Source organism: Ochotona curzoniae, unplaced genomic scaffold (genome assembly GCF_017591425.1).
Source record: "Ochotona curzoniae isolate NIBS_2020 unplaced genomic scaffold, NIBS_Ocur_1.0 scaffold_2587, whole genome shotgun sequence".
In the NCBI taxonomy this organism is placed as follows: Eukaryota; Metazoa; Chordata; class Mammalia; order Lagomorpha; family Ochotonidae; genus Ochotona; species Ochotona curzoniae.
In genome coordinates this window covers 10,699,048-10,721,659 of record NW_024467096.1, presented here as the reverse complement: position 1 = coordinate 10,721,659, position 22,612 = coordinate 10,699,048, and the positions used below count along the sequence as shown (strand labels likewise).

The 22,612-nt window shown below is 40.6% G+C and overlaps 1 protein-coding gene across 3 annotated transcripts in view; it reads left to right on the top strand.

The window, feature by feature from the left end:
* The window catches only part of LOC121171274 (interleukin 1 receptor accessory protein), a 128,462-nt gene that overhangs the window by 56,586 nt on the left and 49,264 nt on the right, over positions 1 to 22,612 (top strand). For all 3 annotated transcript variants that reach the window (XM_041002908.1, XM_041002907.1, XM_041002909.1), the window contains one exon: positions 20,372 to 20,657. In XM_041002908.1, coding sequence (XP_040858842.1) covers positions 20,372 to 20,657 — 286 coding nt within the window. The remainder of the gene's footprint in view (positions 1 to 20,371; positions 20,658 to 22,612) is intronic.

The window sequence follows — 22,612 nt, the reverse complement described above, 5'->3', positions numbered from 1 at the left end:
TTTTCTTATCCTTAGCAATGATGCTTCCAGTAATTGCCTTACACATATCTATTCTATGCTAAGTCAGTTCTTCCTGTCTTTTTAACTTAATGTTGCATTCTTGCCTTTATTTCTTAGTACTCACCACAATAGTCATATATATTTCTCAGCAAATATACCCTGTTAATTTCCAAGAAAAATAGTTCAGGTGAAGTGTCCCATTTACATTATCTTGTACTTCTTTTCCATGGTACCCATTCAATACAGCTGTTATATTATTGTGATTGTTTTTTTAGAATTAAATAAAGCTCATTCTTTTTTTTTAATTTTTCTTACTTTCTCTAGATAAATGGTTCTTGGGACAAGTGCTGTGTTCTTTTGTTTAAAATTAAGGGGACCAGTGTGATAGCCTAGCGGCTAAAGACCTCACCTCACACGTGCCAGGATCCTAAATGAATGTCATTTCTAATTCTGGCAGCCCCGCTTCCCATCCAGCTCCCTGCTTGTGGCCTGGGAAAGCAGCTGAGCACATGCCAAAGCTGTGGCACTATGCACCTGTATGAAAGACCCGAAAGATGCTCCGGGCTCCTGGCTTTGGATTAGCTCAGCTCCAGCCGCTGTAACCACTTGGGGAGTGAATCAATGGATGAAAGATCTTCCTCTCTGTCTGTCCTCCTCTGTTATATCTAGCTTTCCAATAAAAATAAATCTTAAAAAAATTATTTATATTTGAAAATATACATAGGGAACAAATTTCATGTATTTAAAAAATACCTTTTTTTTTTTTTTTTTGAAAAGGGTGTTAGACAGCATTCTTTCATGTGTTGAATTACTCCCCAGATGATCTCAACACGGCAGGGCTGAGTCAGGTAAAGACAGGAGCCAAGACATCAGTCTTGGTCTCCCACATGGGTGATGGGGCTCTATCTGCCTGGACCATCCCCTACTGCCTTTCAGGTGTATTAGACTATAAGTTGGATTGCAGGCCAAGTAGCCTGGATTCAAACTGCCACTCTTACTTATGATGCTGAAATCATGAACAGCTGCTAACTTGCTGTGTCACTGTACATGCTCAGTGAATACTAAGAGAATCAGTGGCTTGAAATGAAACAAAACAAAAACTGTTAAAACTTCATCCAGTTAGCTGAGAAAATATTTTGTATGGGGATGTCAGGGAATCCAGAATAAGCAGAGCTTTTTCTTTGTCTGCAGTTATTGATTTATTTACTGCTGTGACCCCATGTAGACCTTGTTTGTTGGGAATTTTGCCGGATGAGCAGATACCAACCCCTCGCTTTGAGCTCACAGTCTACAGGGAATCAGCCAAAATCTCAAATAACAATTAGGAAGTGTACAAAATGACTAGTGTCACTAGGAGATACAGAAAAAAACGCCTTAGTGTTTCAGAAATGAGAGACTTTTCCTAAAACTGAGAGCAGTCAACTGTATCTACAGGTGTAGTACACAATTGAGGCCACGGAAGATTAGCATAATTAGATTGTCTCCTGCTTGTTACAAGTGAAGCCAAGTATCGTAGCAGGAACATTGCCTTCTTTATTTTATCCTTATTTTTATGTATTCTTATTTACATGTAGTCAACTTCTTTCATGTGTAAAGTTGACTATGCACACACACATATGTGTATATACATGTATATATAAAAGCATAAAAACATTATCACAATAGAAGGATAGAAAACTTCCATTACTCTCCTATATTTCTCTCAGACCGTGGCAGTTTGTTCAACTCACTCCAACTCTTGCCTTGTACAATCATGCTGATTTTCTTCTCCCATAATTATGCCTTTCAGGATGTCACATGGATAGAACTTTGTTGGACTGGCTGCCTTCACTTGGTATAATGCATTTAGGGCATACACATTGGCATGTAACACAAATTCATTCATTGGTACTGGGTAGGATTGTTTTCCATAGATTTAATACCATTTTAAGTCATTTTATTAACTAATGAAGGACATTTGACTGCTTCACATTTTTGGCTGTTATTAGGCTGTAGCAAATATCTGTGTCCAGTTTCTTCTGAACCTGAGTTTTCCTTTCTCTTGAGACTGGCGTGTGTAGCTTGTATGGTAAACATACTTTTAACTTAATAAAAGATACCAAGTTTTTTCTAAAGCGGCTGAGTTTCAATAACTTTGTTTCACCAAAATGGATATTTTCCATTTGCTAAATGTTACTCAATAAGTGTATAGTACTATCTTGAATGATTTTTAATTTGTATTTATCAAACGACTGATGATTCATGGCCCCAACAGCATGGATAACCTCTTGCTTCCCAGACACAATAGCGTAGAACTCAATGGGAAGCAGGTTAGCAGGGACTCAGATTTGTGCTACAATATGAATTATTGGAATCTTAATCTACTGTGTCACAGTATGGGCCCCCATTTATTGTTGCTTTCACAAATTCTGGATCCAAGACCTTTATTGGCTAAGTAATTCTAAATATTGACTTTTTGTGTATCATTACTAACTTTCCATTTTTCTATTTAGTTGTGAAGTTCTACTCTTAGGTCTGTATTTGGATCTACACTATTATTTTCCAGCTACATAGTTTGTGGAACTTCCATGCTTTTTCCAGAAACAGTGATAGTTGTGGTTACTAGGCAGATGACATAGGTTGTAAAGAACATGATAAACAAGGAAACTTTGGATAACTGGAAAGTGAATGCAGGTGGAATGATATTATGAATATCATAAGGTTTGTATACAATGTGTTGCCCTGCCAGGAGCACTGCCGGTCGCTGAAGTTTCTGTTTGTTAAAACGTTTGAGATCAGACTCCGTAAGAGAGGACCAATAAAGACTGGGTAAGTAGATCTCCCAAAATGTGGTAAAGTGCAGGCCCCTCTAGTGTCCACTGGATTATTATTGATGATTTTGAGAAGGAAGGCATTGAGGAAAAGCAGGTACTGGCAGATGGAAGCTTGTTCATCTTGACAGGTCACAGTGCCTAACAGTCACATCAGCTCAGAATCCATGAGCTTCTTCATATTTTCTCACTGGTTGGCAGTGCAGATCGCGATGATCTCTTCTGACTGTATTTGTGGATGGTGTAAGTAAAATCAAGGATAGTAAGTGGTTGAAGATATTCCACTCCTAACATATGTGGAGTTACTCGTGCGTGTGACCCTTTGGAAGTCTCAGAGCACAAGCATATTCCCCGAACTGTCCTTTATCTCTTCTCATAAGTGTTAATAAGTCACTGCCTTCTTCAGGTACCTTCAGTGGCTTTCAGTTACTACCAAGATGGCCAGCAGTGTCTCTTGTATGACACTAGGCCAGTATGCTCGTGCTCCACTTCATTATCCATTACTCGGTATGCCAACCTGAGCTGATTGCACTAACTTCTAATCACAGATGCCAACAGCCTGGACTTTCCTTCTTACGTTTGTTTGTATACATGTTATTCATTTTTTTCCTGCTTAAAGCAGATGCTTTCTGTAAAGTTTCCATTGAAATCTTCCCCTTTCATAATCAAAATTAAGATCTCATCTGTGCTGTTACGACATATTACATGTTTTTGTTTAAGTGCTTACTTCATTCTGCTTGCCTTTTGATTGCTTTCCTGTCTGTTCACCCTCTCTAGGTGTAAGAATTCTGAGAGCAGAGATCCTCTGTTCCTTTTTACCTGTGTCCCTTGCTGAAGCCCATTATAAGTTGTCGTTTGTAGTAGGTCCTCACTGAGAATTTATTGATTGAAGGACATAACATAACCTGCAGTTCACCTTGCTTTGTGACTCAGACAGAAGAGAAGTCTGAGTGGCAGGCAGTTGTAACTGGAGGTGACAGAGAGATCTGATGTGTTCTAAGCAAAGACAGCTCTGTTTCCCTATTGGTTGTGTTTATGCTCGCTTGTCTCGAATAAGAACAGGCTGATTTGATTTGAGGAATAAGCGACGAGACTCTAATTGTCTCCCTCAAATACCTGCCATTGTTCTACTTAAGGTGATTTTCTACCAGCATGAAATGTTCTTCTCAAACGGTTGATAGAAGAGCTGAGTCATGCCTGACTCTATTTAATGAGCACCTGATGCCCAGGGGTGCTGCCTTCGAGGACAGGCTGACATTTCTGACTCCTGTGATTTCTGAAATGATTGTTTGGAAGGAAAGTTGAGCATGAAGATAGCTTCGGAGATTCCATTGGAAACAAGACATTATTATGACACTTGCTAATTCAGACAGATGAGACCTGCCCTGCTGCCGCTGGGCTGCTACACTTGCCTTCTAAAGGTTAGGAAAAATTAATCAAGGGCTTATGCGTCTCAGCTAAAGGGACTCCATTTGTTCCAACCCATTACTCCTTTCTCTGAAAACCTGGCTTTTGTTTGTTTGTTTTCATTTAATTTAATCTTTTTTAAAGAATTCAAGTTAGAAAATAAATACTCTTACAGGAAGTATTGCTCAGATCTCATAGTATTATAGAGATTGAAGTCACACAGACTGTCAGATTATACCAACTGATGCAAGAAAACTCTAAGAAAGTTCTGTAGGAAAACTGAGTCCTAGGGAAAGACATTTTTTGACTATAGTCAACATTGAGCTTGAAACTCTGGAATTGTTGCTTCCTGGCATACTTGCTGTGTCATCATATGGCTAACCTTTTACCTGAGTAGGCTCGTGTTGCTGATTGGATAAGTGGGGACCATGCTAAAGTTATCTGAAAGAAATTTAATGGAGGATAAAAACTGATAAAAATGGAATGTACTTAATAGCTAACAAGGAATACATTCAGTTGTAATTACTGATGATGGTAATAAGCATTATAATAACAATGATGAAAAGCATGGCACAATGGCTCAGTTGGCTAATCCTCCCTCATCAAGTGCCAGGATCCCATGCGGGAGCCAGTTTGTGTGCTCTCTGCTCAACTTCTCAATTTTTTTAGATTCATTTTATTTTTATTGGAAGGTTAGATATACAGACAGGATGAGAGACAGAGAGGAAGATCTTCCATCCATTGATTTACTCCCCAAGTTGCTGCAATGGCCGGAGCTGTGTCAATCCGAAGCCAGGAGCCAGGAGCCAGGAGATATTCCAGGTCTCCCACATGGGTGCAGGGATCCAAAGCTTTGGGCCATCCTTGATGGCGTTCCTAGGCCAGAAGCAGGGAGCTAGATGGGGAGCAGGGATGGGGTAAGGGGGCTGGGACACAAACAAGTGCCCTTATGGGATACTACTATGTGCAAGGCGAGAACTTTAGCTGTGAGGCTATCATGTGGGACCCTGCTCAACTTGTTATTCAGCCCTCTGCTTGTGGCCTGAGAAAGAATCAGAAGATGGGCAAAGGATCCAGACCCTGAATCCATGTAGGAGAACCGGCAGAAGCTCCTGGCTCCTGGCTTTGGATCAGCGCAGCTTGAGCCCTTGTGGCTTGTTGGGAGAATGCACCAATAGATACAAGACATTTCTGTCTTTGCTTCACTCTGAAAATTTGCTTTTCCAATAAAAATATATCTTAAAGCAACAGAAAAAAATAATGATGGTCATCCCGGATGCATTAGGACAGGAAATCAGGTCTCCTGACCCTGTGTCGTTGTGCTCTACCAAGACTTTATTAGAAACTATGTTTAGTGGTGAGAAAGTTTGAGAAAAATCTTTCTGAAGATGAATTGCAGTAGTCAAAGAAAGGAGCATTAATTAGTTCACAATAGCTCAGAAAAGAAGAGTATAGCTTGAAATGTTTAAGAATCAAAATGAGTGGAGTGTCTGAGGGGAGAAATGAAATATAAAGTCTGTGAAGTAGGAGCTAAGAGGCTGAGTATTACCAAGGGACCTGAGCCGGTCAGGACAGGATTTGTTTTGGAATCTGAAGATCCCACTGCCTTACCTCTCCATGAGCTTCACAAATCCCTCCTGGAGCTTTTCTTTCCAGATCCCCAAACGGGGCAATCTTTCCTACCTGTGTGATCAAAGGATACAACACATCTAAGTCTTCCATCGAATAGGAGGTATTGTGAAGTTATTGTGGTTTCTGTACCATTTATGGATCTGTAATTATTGGTGCTGTGTGGTGAGGGAAAGAAGGCAATGATTACTAAGTGACGAATTTGGACTATGTTCCTATCTTAAATACTTGGGTTGGGGTAGGGGTCAGTGTGGTGGCACTGTGGGCTAATCTTCTACCTGAGGTACACTTATACCATTTGGGAGAGGATTTGTTTCCTGGATGCTCCACTTCTGATCTAGCTCCATGTTTATTACCTGGGGAAACAGTGGAATGTGGCCCAAATCTATTGGCCTCTGTACCCATGTGGGAGACCCTGAGGAAGCTCCCAGATCGGAGGAGGCTCCCAGATCGTGGTTTCGGATTGGCTCAGCTCAGCCGCTGTGGCCATGTGGAGAGTGAACCAGAAGATGGAGGAGCTCTCTTTCTCTGTGTCTTCTCTCTGTGGATCTTTCTTTCAACATAAATAAAATAAATCATTCAGGGCTGAGGACAGAGTTTTGGTGCAATGAGCAAAGTAGCTGCCTGCAACATTGGTGTCTAATAGAGCACCAGCTTGTGTCTCGACTGCTCTACTTCTTATCCAGCTCTCTGTTAATGTACCCGGGAAGCCAAGAGAGGATGGCCTGAGTACGTGGGCACCTGCCCCATGGGGGAGGCCTGCGTGCAGCTTGATAGTCTTATCTTCAGGCTTCATGTCGCCACCCTGGCCATTGTGGCCACTTGGGGCATAGACCAGCAGATGAAAGATCCCTTTCTTTCTAAAGATTTTTTTTTTTTATTTTTTCATTGGAAAGGCAGATATACAGAGAGGAGAGACAGAGAGGAAGATCTTCCGTCCGATGATTCACTCCCCAAGTGACCGCAGTGGTCGATGCTATGCCGATCCGAAGCCAGGAGCCTCTTCCGGGTCTCCCTCGCGGGTGCAGGTTCCCAAAGCTTTGGGCCGTCCTCGACTGCTTTCCCAGGCCACAGGCAGGGAGCTGGAAGGGAAGCGGGGCTGCGGGGATTAGAACCGGCACCCATATGGGATCCCGGGCGTGCAAGGCGAGGCCCTTAACCACTTGCGCCACTGCGCCGGGCCCAAGATCCCTTTCTTTCAATCTGCGAATCTGCCTTTTAGATAAATAAGTGAATCTTTTAAAATAGATAGTACTTCCTGAAAAGCCATGTCACATCTTTCTAAGCAGCTGCCTTCATTGTCGGCTTCCTTATGAGTCAGGGAGCCACAGCACTGAGAAAATAACAGTGTCCAGGTGTGAGTGTCCTGGACTTGGCAGTGTTGTCTTGAGGCACCGGAACACACTCACTGTCATGCATGAGGGTTGTACTTGCGTGGATGTTGTACCCTGTACTTCCTAGAAGTCCTGTTTCTATGCTTGCAGGCCTTTTCCTTGTTTAGCTTCTATTATTTTCATTCTTCTACATTCTGATAGCTATTTTGCCTCGCTTCATTGGCAGAACATTGGTGATCCATTGACCAGTGGGTATGAACAGAGAGGGCAAGGATGGACCACCTGAAAGAGGAGTTGACAGGAGTTGACAGGAGTGAGGACTCCAGATTTGACTTTTTCCTGGAGTGTTTGCTTTTGCCTCCTGTATAAAAGATAGATTCCATGTTTCACTTCTTTTAAGAGCTCCAGATATTAAAGAAGTTGGTCTGTAGGCTCTTTTCTCTGTAGCAATAAACATTCACGAGATTAAAAACTTTGAACCTTAGGAGTGTAGTAAGTGAAGAAGTTGAACATAAATGTAGATGTAAAATTTCAATTTCAGAGATACCAGGAGAAAAGAAAAACGAAGACTGATGTAAGTGTTGTCTAGCTATGTTGTGCTTGGCTTTGTGTGCAGATGTAATGTTTAAAATATAGGGCAAATAACTAGGATTATGGGAGGTCTCCACCCTGCCTCTGCTAGTGACACAGTTTGCACTGCAGTCCTTGCTTAGCGCTCTCGCCTTGAACCTTTTCCGTATAGTGTGTCCTGGGGCTCTAATGATTTCCAAGTCCTCATTCCAACTCTATGCTGTGCTAATTTTGTAAGATGCATAGTATGTTATTGGCCACGCAGCTATTCATAAAGTTTAACCATTTCACTTTCCCAAGCCTTCTGCCTATTGGAGCTGACACTGATGTCTAGATGAGCAAACACTGAAAACCCAGCCATTTGACAACCTCTTGAATTGTTTTTGCATCATCATTCTCCTGCCAAGCATTGCTCCCGGCTCGTTTCTTAGGCTCTCAGCCTGCTACACCTAAGTTTTCTCAGAATCTTTGCTTGCTGCTTGTCACGAGGAGGCTTCAGGAAAAGCCGGCATGCTTGACACATTATTAAAATCAAATGAGACAGGTGATGCCTCTGTTAAATGCAGTAGCAGGCTTATATCCTGTGTCTTTTCCCTGGCAGGTGGTGAAGATTGTAAATTCCATTTTATTTCTGGCAGTTTCCTTCGAATTGCTGGGGAGAAGGCTAGCAAGATTCATTTGGTGGGCTTCACAGTGTTTTTGTAGTTGTACCTGAGATACAGCTGGCAGAGCTTCAGGTGCTGGGGACAGCAGCTGGCAGGGGTGAAGGGCTCCAACTGTACCTTTAGTGAATGGCCTCTGATCTGCTTTTAGGGAGGGAATCTCCTGACCCTCAGATTCAGATGTGAGAACCTAGAGTTCCCGTGTGTGCTTTTGGGGCTTTAAGTGTTCATCACATTGTTGAGTGGAAAGTAATTGCATAGTTATCCTTGCTAATTAAGACATGAATTCATATTCAGTCTTTCAATATGTTAGGAGTCAAATCTTAATCATCTTCTCTTCCTCCTCTTCCTTCTTTTTGTTAAATTTTGGTCTGTGGCTCTGTTAAAATGTAGTAAATCGCGAAAGCAACCACACAAAATAAACAATATTCCCTGGCACCTCCTTCTTTGAGTCTGTTTTCTTTTATATTAAAATAAAGAATAATTAAAAGTTTGAAACTCTTGTTCTGCACCAGAAACCTTCTGAAATTTTTGTAAATTATCAGAATTCCCCCCTAGCAACTGTATAGGGTGGATACTTTCACTAAATTTGTACTTAGTGTCTTGTACTATTATTCAAAACAATCAAAAAAGTGGAAAGATAACATTAAACTATGTTTGTTGTGTTGCATGAATGTTGAATCCCATTCCTTTTTTCATAGTATGTGTTCTCCATGCACTTTTTAAAAAAGATTTATTCATTTTATTGGAAAGGCAGATGTACAGAGAGGAGGAGAGACAGAGGGGAAGATCTTCCGTCTGATAATTTACTCCCCAACTGCTTTCCCAGGCCACAAGCAGGGAGCTGGATGGGAAGTGGAGCTGCCAGGATTAGAACCGGTGCCCATATGGGATTCCGGCACGTTCAAGGCGAGGACCTTAACCATTACACACACTATCGTGCCAGGCCCTCTCCATGCACTTTTTAAAGATAGCTCAAATGTGAGGAAAATGAGGCAAGGAATTGTTTTAGAATGCAATGTCTAGATAACATTAATATCAAATAATTTCCATTTATCGCTTTCAAATGTAAAAACGGAGTGGTGAGAACAAGGATTTAAATCGTGTGGTTTGTTTCTGTAGAACTCACAAAAGTTACCTTTTATGTTCCACTCTTGATATCTGTTCCTGTATTTCTGAGTTTGATTCTCAACCTTTATTGACATGTTTTAGAGAGGAATACACAGTTGTGCTGTTAACTTTCCCAGCAACAACAGAGAACATGCAGCTATGTATGTGAAATCTATGGTTTGATGGGATGATTCAATAACAAGAACCTGCAATTTGACTGAAAGTTTGTTTCTATGCTTGCCACTGGTAATCTCTGTGTTCTTTGTCAAGTTAGTTCTCTGTGCTGTTATCTGACTTATAAAAGGAGATTTTTTTCTATTTTTTTTAGATCCCCTTGTATTTCACCGCTCATAATTACTTCATAGAGGTCATTCCCTGAAACTGACTAGCGGCATTTGTTAAGCAATGTTCAATTTTTAATTGACCATGATCAATTTGCAATTGAGAAAGAGTGGGATATAATACTAACAGAAGCAAGCAGTACATAAATTGCTCCCAGCTAAATACTGTAAACTAGTGTCTCATTTAATCTTCACACCAGGCTTTTACTCTGTGTTGCTTAATTTACTTATACATAGTCACATGCCAAGGAAACAACAGAACAAATATTAGGATTTTCAGAGGCTTTTCACCACTATGTTCTCCAGAAAGAAAAAAAAAAATGTAGCCTGCAAGAACCCTACCACTGCCATGCATTATTCTCGTGTCTCAGACCTGTGCTTTATTCTCTCGTGATTGCACTCACTTCTTCTGTGAAATGACAATATTGCCAGCTGTGGAACTGGAACTGCAGGCCACGCTTGGATCTAAGATTCAGAGAAGTACCTTCTGGGATTCTATGATAATTTGCAAAATCTCCTTACTTCTGAGCCTGACAGTCTGTTTCTTTCTCTCTCTCTCTCTCTCTCTCTCTCTCTCTCTCTCTCTTTTTTTTTTTTTGGTAAGAAATTTTTTTTTTATTGAAAGGCGGATATACAGAGAGGAGAAGAGACAGAGAGGAAGATCTTCCGTCTGATGGTTTACCCCCCAAGTGACCACAATGGCTGGAGCTGAGCCAGTCTGAAGGCAGCAGCCAGGAGATCTTCCAGGTCTCCCACATGGGTGCAGTGTCCCAAGGCTCTGGGCTGTGCCCAACTGCTTTCCCAGGCCACAAGCAGGGAGCTGGATGGGAAGCAGGGCCACTGGGATTAGAACTGGCGCCCATATGGGATCAAGGAATGTGCAAGGCGAGAAATTTTAAGACAGGGACCACATTTTTTTTTTTTCTGTATTTTGGTCATGGCCCTTAGCACTCCTAGGACTCTTAGTAAGTACTACGTAGTAATGAAAACAAAAAGAAATACCAGGCCCAGTTGTTATATGAGAATAGTAATTGGATCTTTATGTCTTAATCATGGACTAGAAAGCATTGCTTGAGGGTAAGGGAACACAGACCAATTAATGCCTGCTTGTGATTTCTCTAGTGTTCTGTGCCACACTTGACATGAGCCAGTGTATTTATTGTCATAATAGCCCTGCAAAGGAAATCATCCCTTTCAACTGCATGAGGATGCTCATTATAGTCACTCATTTCTTTAACAGAAAATAATGGAAACAAGGTACAGAAGGAACATACCCAGAAGCCATTCTCTAGCCTACTAACTCCTGCTGCTGCTTTGGTGAGAGAACTGGGCTTGGTTAAGGTGGCTATTAGAAGGTGCTATTCGCATCCCTCCTTATTCACTACGGAAGGGTGCTGAGTGGACCTTCCTTAGGTGTAGTATATGATGATTCAGGATCTTTTTTTCCAGTGCCCCCAGAAGTAGTTGTGAAATGATTTAATGGAGATCTGGAAAAAGCCTAGAGAGTGCAGCTCATTCGGACCTGAGGATTTACATTCTCTCAGAAACACTGGGTTTCTTCGGGCCACAAACTGTTCCGGGTGACACTGGCTTTCACAATTTATGTGTAATTTTATCCTGGCGGGCATTGAATGAAAATCAAAATGTTCACATATCCCAGAGCATTGATCCTGTAAGAGCTGACTTTGAAAAATGGATGGTTAGTTGAGCAGTTAAGACGCCTTTTTCCAGTTTTGGAGTACAGGGTTCAGTTTACAGCTCCAGCTCCCGACAACAGCTTCCTGCTCATGTAGATTCTGGGAGGCAAAAGCAATGGCTTAAGTAAATAGGTTCTCCTACTCATGTGGGAGACCTGGGTTGAATGCCCAGCTCTTGGTTGGGGCCTCAGCTTAAGCCATAGGTGTTGGGCTGCATGCGGGGAGTGAACCCACAGAAGAAACATCTCTGTCCCTTTCCTGACTCTAATTCTTAGGAAGATGATAACCTTTAGGTCATTTTTCAGATAATTACATCTTGTAACTTTTAGAATGCTTACTCTAGTTCTGAATTTTAACTTAAAAGGGCTTATTTTTTGTTTGTTTTGTTTTATACTTGCTAGTTTCCTTTTGTTTTCCATGTTTAGTTTGATGCTGTTGCTGTTAACCCCAGGGCTGCCACTTTCAGTTAATATGAGACACTGTCTTTTAGGGCATTGCAGAGAAGAATATGCAATGTTTTAGGGAAGAGCATTACACCATTGGAGATCACATTTGTTCTGCGAAACATCTATAACAATCCTTGCAAGATAGAAACCTTGGCTTGTGAACCCTGCCCGCTATGCCCAGACCTTTTTTCTGAATTTGGCATTCTTTATCTCTGCTCGGGGCTATTTCCTATTTTCTTCAAATTACTCAATCAAGGAAGCTCTCTTTTTTTAGTAGGAATAAGGTATCTCAAGTTATCCAATTCAGGAGAGCTATCTGCTGAGTGATTGGCCCAGCACTGTGGCGACCAGAGCAGCCTGAGTACGTGTGAAGGATGCTCACAGCCTCTGCAGCTCTTCCTTCTGCCTCCTGACTCTCTCCAATTAGCATGGCTTAGTGGGGGCACGTGTGAGTTAAAAATATTTTCTAGACTTTTCGGGAGTAGTTCTCTTCTCACTGAATAATCCAAATTTTAGTAATATTTTGCCTATCTTTAATTGAATTCAAGATGAATGGGTGTTAGAAGATTTTATGAAAGCTCATGGTTCATTATATAACAGTGCTAGAAAAGAACTATGGTAGATGTTCTATATATTTTATTGCAGAACAAAAATGTTTTTAAAGTGTAAATTAAGTATTGATTAAAGAGTCCTATACCCACGGGGTTGATAAAACCCCAGGGATTGCTCCACTGATATTTTTAAGTTTTACACGTTCATCTAAGAGGCAGAGAAAAGAGAGAGAGAGAGAGAGCTTCTATCCATAAATATCTACAACTGCTGGGGCCAGACCCAAAGACTGCATCCTGGAACTCAATCCAGGTGTCCCATGTGACTGACAGGGACCCAAGCACTGGCGCTGTCACCTGCTTCCTGCCCGTGTGCACACTAGTAGGAATCTAGTTTGGAAGCTCGCTACACTTTCGTAACTATTTTAGGTCCACTATGAGCTTCCTTTCTGGGGATGTGGAAGTTTCAGAATTGTTGAGGGACTGTACTAGTCATGCAATTTTCTCTGATTACCCTCAATAAAACTGCATATTCTTGCCTCTTCTCCTACTTTCTCCCCTCTCTCTTTATTCCACTGACTTATCCTGATTTTCCTGGCCAGTCTTCCAGTGTTAGAAGGTGAGCTCCATGAGATCTCAGTTTTGTTTCCTTCTGCATTCCAAGAACTCCCTTTAGTGCTTGGCTATTGATGGGATTGTGAGCACATGCATGTTAGATAGATGCAGAAAACCGATAGGTGTTGAAGTCTGTTTCTGAGTCACCGCTGACATCCGCCGCCCCAGTGTTCCGTGCGCTGTGCTGCTTGCCTGCCTCGTCAGGTGGCTGAGCCGGCACTCCTGGAGTTGCTTCAGAAACTTCCCACACCTAACCTGTTCATCTGCTCTCTCTGTTCGTGACATTTCGTTTTGCTAGGCAACCTAAACAGCTGCTCATGACGGTCACATGTAAATGTTAATTGAAGAATTATGCCTGCTATTAGAAAACATGCAGCAAAACTTTCAGAATGGTTGCAGTCTCTGCCTTAGCTTTCGGCAAGATTACCAGAACATGCTGATGTGTCAGTTTCTAAGGGAGCCTCATCCAGATTGGGCTCCGGATTGGAATGTAAAAAGGAAATGGTTCTGATCTCTGTCTCAGGGCTAACACCTTCCATCTCCACTCAGTTTATAATTAAAGTAATAGACTATATATTTCTGTTTAGGTTATTGTTAAATCAGTTCACTTATTCTGTTCTTTTTTTTTTGTCTTTCTAACAAAACTGAATTTCTTGATGGAGTAAAATGCGTTCGGATTTGTCATGTAGAGCGATGCGATACACAGTGAAATCCTTTCACGTAGCAAGCTCTTTAATTCTCCTATAACAACATAGAGAGGTGGGTTACGCAAAGGGCGACTGAGTCTGTTTGTGCAAGAGTGTTTCGAGAGGAATAGGCACATAACAATTACACATAGCCCCACCTTAATTAGGTGTGCCAAAAATCCAAATTTTTACTTTTTTTGTCTACCTGAAGTTCTAAGAATTTTGGTCTGTTTGCTTGTTTTTTTTACCTGTATGTTTACCATAGCACCCAGCCCAGTGCCTTGCTCACAGCGAGATCTCAGTAAATACTGAACAAACGCAAATATATGAACAGCTTTCCTGTGGGAAATATCCTGCTTTGATTGTGTGAGCATGGATTTGGGACAAGCAACCTAGATCTATGTTCGGGCAGCTTTTATTTGTACTACCACTCAGGCAAAAGTAAGTCAATTAATCTCTCTGTCTCCGTTTCCTGGCATGTAATGTGGGAATGAGCATGAAAGCCCGAGAGGGTGTTGTGAGATTAATTAGTTAAAATGTATACCCTGCTATATAAATGCTAATTGCTGTCGGGAGCGTGGGTTGGATTTTCCAGTGAGTTGGCTTTGCCAGGCTCTGCACAGTTCCATTATTCGTCCGTGCCACCCTGGCGGAGCCTTCAGAAGCTCTTTTGGCTGGGAGAAATGATGACTTTGTGGGTCCCCCATGTTGCAGGGCCAATTTAGAAAGGACTTCCACTGTGGAATAAACTGTACCGGGTGGGGGGGGGGTTCTTGAAACAAAAAGCAATTCACTGTGCCAGTAATATCTTAACTTTCCTTTGTTCTTTTTAGAGACAAATTTATGTCCAACACAAGCTTCCCTATCTTTCCTGAGGCGGTGCCTGTGGTCAATCATATAATTAATTTGTTGTTACATGACTCGCCAGCCTGTTGCCTTTACAATTTATTTTTATTAGTTCATTAAATACTTTCTTAAAAAAAAAAGCTCTGACAAAACCCTCAGGTGGCTAGCTCTTGGAGAAAAAGTCATAGAATAAATTTCAGATGGACAAATGCTCTCAAAGGAAAAAAATAATAAACCACATGGAGCAATGATTGTGAATATTGAAGTATGCATTTTCATTCCCTGTTGTAAATGAGTACGGCTCACTTAACAGACATAGTCACTTGGCCCATGCAATACTATGTAGGGAAAAAACACAGCTGGCATAACCATAATTTGCCTTTAAAACGATATTGCTTTTTTTTTTTCATTGAAAACATAGTCTATAGAGTTGGCCAAAATCTTGTTGATTGGTCCTGTATTTAAATGTCGGTGTGTTAGAACCTATATAAATGCTGTGTATAAAGAGTGTCGCAGATTATTAACCCTTGTTGTGAAAGGAAAATACTTCCTTTATTAGTCACTATAGGCAGTGCTACTTGTTATGGCAAATTTCATTAGTTTAACACAGTGGTGATTTGTTTTTCTTTCATACCCGCGAGAGGTAGATAGTTTTCCTGAGTAGCTCTTCTCTAAACCCTGGCTATATTGCTATCCGCTCTTTCCAAAATGTGGTCCTCAGGCTCTGTGTAAAGGTGAAGAGGGGGCACCAACGATTAAGCTCGGAGTTTCAGGCTGCGTAGCAGTGCTGGCTACATTCTTTTGCCAGAACCGAATCAGCTGGCCCCATCCCAAAAGCCGTATGTAATTTTCACATCTGCCAAAAGAAGGGAAGAGGAATATGATTAATGAGCATCCAGCCTGTGTGGTCACCAAAGTATTCTTCAGACTTCCTCTAACGTGGCCTGCCAGATTACCTGCCAGATTACCCTGCGTGTGGCTAAGATGTTTTAGTAACTTGACTTTCCTATCTCCTTTTCCTAACTACCTTTCTCCTACTTCACCTGAGAAAATAGCTGTGTGTCATTCATCATCTATGTTACTATTCTTCATTGGCCAAAGCTAGAGATCTCCAGGGGCAAAAAAAAAAAAAAAAAAAGGGACAGGTTGGTGTCAGGAAGAATCCTTTAATAAAGGCATCAGCAATGCCCAGGGGGACTTCCTCTTTCTTTTCCCTTTGCCATTGCTTTTTGTAAGAGGAAAACATGATATCAGGACTGATTGTCCCGTCAGCATGTTCTGAACCAAGACATGTTAGAGTGAATGTGCACAGAGGATTCTAGTTTTCATCTAATATGCTTGCTTCAATCATCATAAAATTTTATTCAGAAAGTACAGAATTGTGAGAAAGATATCTTTGTAAACTGCTTAATGAAAATCTCTATGAAATGCAGTAGGTAGTGACGTCTTATTTCATGCACACACACACACACACACACACACACACACACACAACTTAATATGGTGAAGTTCCAGGCTCCATCTGCTGCCCAACTGTCTCGCTGGCTTTTTCTTTAATTTGGAAGTGAGATGACTGTCATGCCAATGAATACCAACACAGATTTTTTTTTATTAAAAATAAAGTTAAGACTAAGAGAAAATAGATATGATTAGGCAGAGTTGACACTGAGAATGAATTTCTGATTGTATTACAAGGTAGATGTGTTTTTCATTTATCTATCTCTGTTCCTTCCATCATTTCTTTCTCTCTTCCTTTTTTCCCTACAATAAGTATATTCAAAGAAAGTCATGCACCATTTTTCCCCCCAAAGGCAATATAAGGCTTGTACAAAAGTAATTGCATTCTTTCTGCTTTAATTTTCCTAACTCACGCTAGTATTTTTCCTTTTGGATATTTTGTTTGTTTTGTATGGCATTTCTCATCTCTTATTTTGCTAACCAATTTGTGTTTACTATTCACTTTTTATTTCAGGATTATCTTTCACTTCTCTTATTAAGTAAATGAAGTGTCTCTTAAATTGCCATCCATTCTGAATTCTCTGCTCATTTCCTTCTTCATAGTGCTAATGCATATTTACTTAAACAGTAATAATTTATCAATTTTTTGCATATCAATAAATTATGATTTTGTTACATACCTTGTTATCTTGTATAGCACTAATCATGTTGCTTTTCACCTGCTTACTCTGCTTTTTAAACTTTTATTTTGCTAATTACAGTCAACTATTTTGCCACATATTTTCCACACTGCTAATGTCATTGGATAATCTAGAAATTATAATACTTATATATGCTTATATATATTTAAAATGTAGAAAGGAAAATAGCGAGCTCTCAGCTAATCTAAAAACCTGACATACTGTCAGATGCTGTCAATCCCCCGTCTAAGTGACAGGGGTCCAAATACTCGAGTCTCCCATGATTCGCTTTAACGGGAAGCTGGGTGAAAAAGTGAAATGTTCACACGTGACTGCGGTAAGGCCATGTGTTACTGGCCAAAGTCATGACATGACCTCTCCTTGCTTAAGAGGTGCAGGGGAGTGTGGCCTTAGAATACAGTTCAGAAAAGAGCACAGAAATACTAGGTGCACAGTGCTAAAGGGTTCCTGTTTGGGTATTAACAGTTCACAGTCCGCTTCAGCTTTCTGGATATTGGTTTGTTCTCCAGATCGGTTTCTTCTCTGGCTTTCCCGTGCTTGTTTACAATTTATTGCTTTAATTCTGCTAAGCTGGTTGGCACCAGCAGATATTGATGCTGCTATTTCTTTTCATTTCCTTCTCTTTCTGTTACTTGAGAGTATAGTAAGAAATATTATTTTTTAGTGAGCTTCTAAAAGACATGTATTTGTTGTATATCATTATACTTATATCATCATTGTATAGTATATAATCAGTGAGTTAGTTTTGTTACTTTGAATTGTTAACAAAAATATATTTAAAGATTGGTATTTTAAAAAATATTGTTTAGATATTCAAATATTGTTTATGCATATACATAATCTTTCAGGCTTTCCAATTATTCTCATATATGTTGGGTTTAAGATGTTTCTAAGTGGGGCTCGGTGTCTTGGCCTAGCAGCTGCAGTCCTTGCCTTGAACGTGCCTGGATCCCATATGGGCACCTGGATCCCATATCCAGCTCCCTGCTTGTGGCCTGGGAAAGCGGTGGAGGACAGCCCAAAGCCTTGGGACCCTGCACCCACGTTGGAGACTTGGAAGAAGCAAAGAAGCTCCTGGCTCCTGACTTCGAATTGGAGTGAATTATATTTATGTCTGTCTCTCCTCCTCTCTGGGAATCTGACTTTGCAATAAAAATAAATAAATAAATCTTTTTTTTTTTTCTTAAATAGCTGTTTCCAAGTGGAAACTTAGCAGCTTTTGGAGTTTTGGGAAAAGACAGTTTAATTTTCCAGAAATGTATTGATTCCTGAAGTGGCGATTTCTTTCTAGAAGTCAGAAAGCTTCAGATTCTTTGCTTTTGTCAATTAAAATAAATGCTAACACATTTATTCTAGTAGTTGATTATTGATCCAAAATATTGCTTAATAAAAACAAAATATCCGTGAAAAAATGTGACTCTGTTATCCATGTGTGTTTTGCTCAAAAGTCTATAATCCATTTGTATAGAGTAAGCTTCCCATAATTGTTGATCAGGTGTAGGAATGTTAGACAATTGTGCTTCTGGAGATTGGCCAGCTGCTGGCTAGGATGTCTCAGCCCTGAAACATGTGGTCTTGTTTATTGCTATTTACTGGGCTTGTTCTCTTTGTGGCAACAGGGTTCAACAAGGAGAAGCAATAGCTGTATTGCATTAGCCTGTATTGCAATAGCTTGTATTACCACATAGCTATTTCCGTGGCATTTACTGAGTTATCTCACTTACCAGGGCTGCCCCAGATTCCAGGGGTAGTAAAACAGGCTTTCCTTGATGGGAAGACTCACAATTTCACATTGCAGAATATGTAGATGAATGAAAGAGTGAAGAACTGGAGCTGATTTGCAGGCTTTTGTCCTGACTGTTACGTGAACATTACAAGTTATTTTTGATGTTGAAAATTTAAATTGGGATTGGGGACCCACAATATGACAAATTGGGTGAAGTGCGTGCTTGTGATGCCAGCATTCTGTATCAGAGTGTGGTTTTGGGTCCCTGCTGTTCCCCTCTGGAGAAGGCAGCCAAGGATAGCACAACACTTTGATAGCACAATACTCTCACCCACGTGGGAGGCCTAGGTGACATTTCTGAATCTTGTCGTTGGGCTGGATAAGCCCTGGCAAATACAGTGATTTAGGCAGTGAACTAACAGGTGGAAGATAGGTCCCTCTCTCTGTTATTCTTTCTTTCCTCTCTCTTCCCATTCTCCCTTCTCCTCCTCTTTTTTTTTTTTTTAAGATTTATTTATCTTTATTGCAAAGTCAGATACACAGATAGGAGGAGATACTGAGAGGAAGATCTTCTATCCGTTGATTCACTCCCCAATCAGCCACAAAAGTCTAAGCTGGAGCCTAGAGCCTCTTCTGAGTCTCCCACATGGGTGCAGCATCTCAAGTCTTTGGGTCATTCCTGACTGCTTTCCCAGGCCACTAGCTGAGAGATGGATGGGAAGTAGGGCTGCCAGAATTTGAATGGGGCACCCATATGGGATTGAGATGCGTTTAAGGTGAGGACTTTAGCTGCTAGGCCACGGCGCCAGGCCTTAGACTATTATTATTAAGATGTTGTTTCCAATAAAATTTTATAATTCAGATTTAATAAATGATAAAATTGAAAATGCATTATTAAAATGGTATCTCTGTAATCATAGCAAAATTCATTATAAACTGAAAATAAATGTTTTAACGCTTGGACCTTTATAAATTTCACTGAAGAATGGATATATGTATATATAGCTGGGGCCAGGAGCTGTGGCACAACAGATAAAGCTGCCACTTGTGGCATTGGCATCCCGTATGGGAACTGGTTGAAATTCTATCTGTTCCAGTTCTAATCCAACTCCCTGCTAATTTCTTAATTAAAAAGCAGAGAATGGTCCAAGTGCTTGGGGCCCTGCATCTATGGGGCAGACAAAAACTCCTGGGTTTAGTTACTAGTCTGGTTTCTGACTGGCAGTTTCCAGCCAATGTAGTTTATGGTCATGAATTACTCAAGTAATTGTGTCCCTGCACCCCAGGTACCAGATCTACATTAGGTTGCAGCTGGAACTCTCTCATCAGGCCCCAGCCACTGTAGGCATTCAAGGAATGAAGGTGTCCTCTTTCTGTTTCTCTTTTCTTGCCTTTTGTCTTTCTCTCTTTTGCTTCCTTCTATTCTCTTCATCTCCCCCTCTAAAAATATAAAACATGACCCTAAGAACATATGTAATTAATGTAGTCTAATATGTGAATATCCATGCATATGTGTAATGTGTTTGCATCTATGTTTTGATGCTAGGGGAAAAGGTAGCTATTTTAAGAAACTATTCGGAGAGTCACAGAGGTCTGTCAGTCCTCTTAACCACCAAGTATGCAATTTCTTCATAGCACAGACACCTGTACAATGTTAATGAGACAGCAATTTTTAAAGAAAACCAGAAAAGGAAGTTTCTGGAAAAGATGGACTAGGGGTTGTCCTCTTAATAACCTTGTTCAGGATTACTCATCTGTTGTCTTCTCTGTTTCTGATTATTCCAGAACGCTGTGATGACTGGGGACTGGATACCATGCGGCAAATCCAAGTTTATGAAGATGAGCCAGCCCGCATTAAGTGCCCACTTTTTGAACACTTCTTGAAATTTAACTACAGCACAGCTCATTCAGCTGGCCTTACGTTAATCTGGTATTGGACTAGACAGGACCGGGACCTTGAGGAGCCAATTAACTTCCGCCTTCCTGAGAACCGCATTAGTAAGGAGAAAGATGTGCTCTGGTTCCGGCCCACTCTTCTCAACGACACAGGAAACTATACCTGCATGCTAAGGTAGTCTATCTCCGGATGCTGACTTTCTTCACTCCCTTTAATTCCTTTGCGTTTATGCAGATAATGGTTGTGCTATGAAGCTGGGGAGGGAAAGGAAACATTTAGACAGAATTATAATTTGCACTGTTGGTTTCACTGAAGAGGGAGGAAGGAGATACGTGGAGACAATGGTTTTGTTCTAAGAAAAGTACCCTTGGGTGGCTCCATTTCAGACCCTGATGCATGTCATCATTGTCCAGAGGTAAAACTTTATTTTTTTGCCCTTTTTCCATGACGTTGGAATTTGTGTACATGGCACCAGAACCTGCCTAAGTGACAAGCATATGTTTTCTTGGATAGGAAGAGGGCAGGAAGTAGAGTCCATTCTTATGTTATTCTTGGCGTTTTTCAAAGTACTTGACACAATAGAGACACAGGGTGTCTTTGAAAGAGTATTTGGGAGATGTCAATGTATTTAGGACAATGCTTTTTAAGCTTTTCTACCAGAATTCCTCTAAAAAGCAAGTGAACACCATACCCTGGGAATCTGAGTATGAAGCAGCCTATCATGATGGTCAACTTTTTTTCAAATCCACTTTTTTCATTATAGCTATGGGGAGATTTTCTTTGTTACTACACAATATGATGGCTTCTTTTTTACTACATGTCAATGTTGCTTTTGCTTTCCAAGAAATAAAACTTTAAAAACATGAATCTCCAAAACAAATAACCATTTTAAGCTTTAATTCTTAGTTTTGTTTTTAAACTGTGTCTCTTCTTAGCGTCCAGGATTTACCATTTTCCTAACTACGAGATGTGCTGTTAGTGCTTTGTTTACTTATTTATTTTTAATATGGTTTAGATTTGTTCAGTCAATATGTTGGTGAACTAGGGATGCAAATGCACAATACTACAGACTGGATGATGTAAAAAGAAGTTTGTCAGGGCCAGTGTGATAGCCTAGTGGGTGAAGTGCTTGCTTGCTCTGCATGCGCCAGGGTCCCATATGGGCACCAGTTCATGTCCCCGTGGCCCTGCTTCCCATCCAGCTCCCTGCTTGTTGCCTGGGAAAGCAGTCAAGGATGTCCCGAAGCCTTAGGCCCCTACACCCGTGTAGGAGACCCAGAACAGGCTCCTGGATCTGGATTGGCTCAGCTTCGGCCATTACAGCCATTTGGTGTGTGAACCAGAGGATGGAAAATCTTCCTCTCTATATATCTGACTTTCCAATGGGAAAAAAAAATCTTTTTAGAAAAGTCTATTGTCCAGTGGTTCTGGAGACTTGAAGTCCAAGATTAAAGTGTGGGTAGGGTGGTTTTCATTCCCAGTGCCTCTGTCCTCAGCTTGTATTTGGCTGACTTCTCTCTCCATGTCTTCATGTGACTTTTCTGTTTTAAAATACTACCCATATTCATGGATCAATATTGTTTACATGTTTCTGTTACCAAAGAGTTTTGGAATTTTAATGCAAATCCCACCAAAATAACATTTTACGCAGAAGTAGGAAAAACAATCCCAAAAGTAAATTCACTTGTACGTGATAGTACCATCATATGAAATATCATGACATACCGTAAAGAGACTAAAACAAACACCATGATACGGGATGATACAGCATAGAAATAGATATATATAAACCAGTGGAATACAATCAAAACTCCAGAAATCTATCTTTTCTTCTGTGTGTTTCTGTGTCTTCATTCCCTATTAGAAGGGTACTTGTTACCTCCGTTTATGATCTAACCTTATGAATTTTGTAACGTACTTAATCTTTAAGGATTAATTTGTAAAGTGACTATGATGTATGGACTTTGAGAATGACACAATTTGCTTCATTATGCAATCCTAGGTTCTTTTTCTCACAGGGATGCTAATGGTTCTCTTGGAGAACTAAGTCTATGCTTTAATAAGTGTAAGCTACAATATGAGTATGTTGGAGAGACCCCATCTTCATCACGGAAGGTCTGTGGGGAACC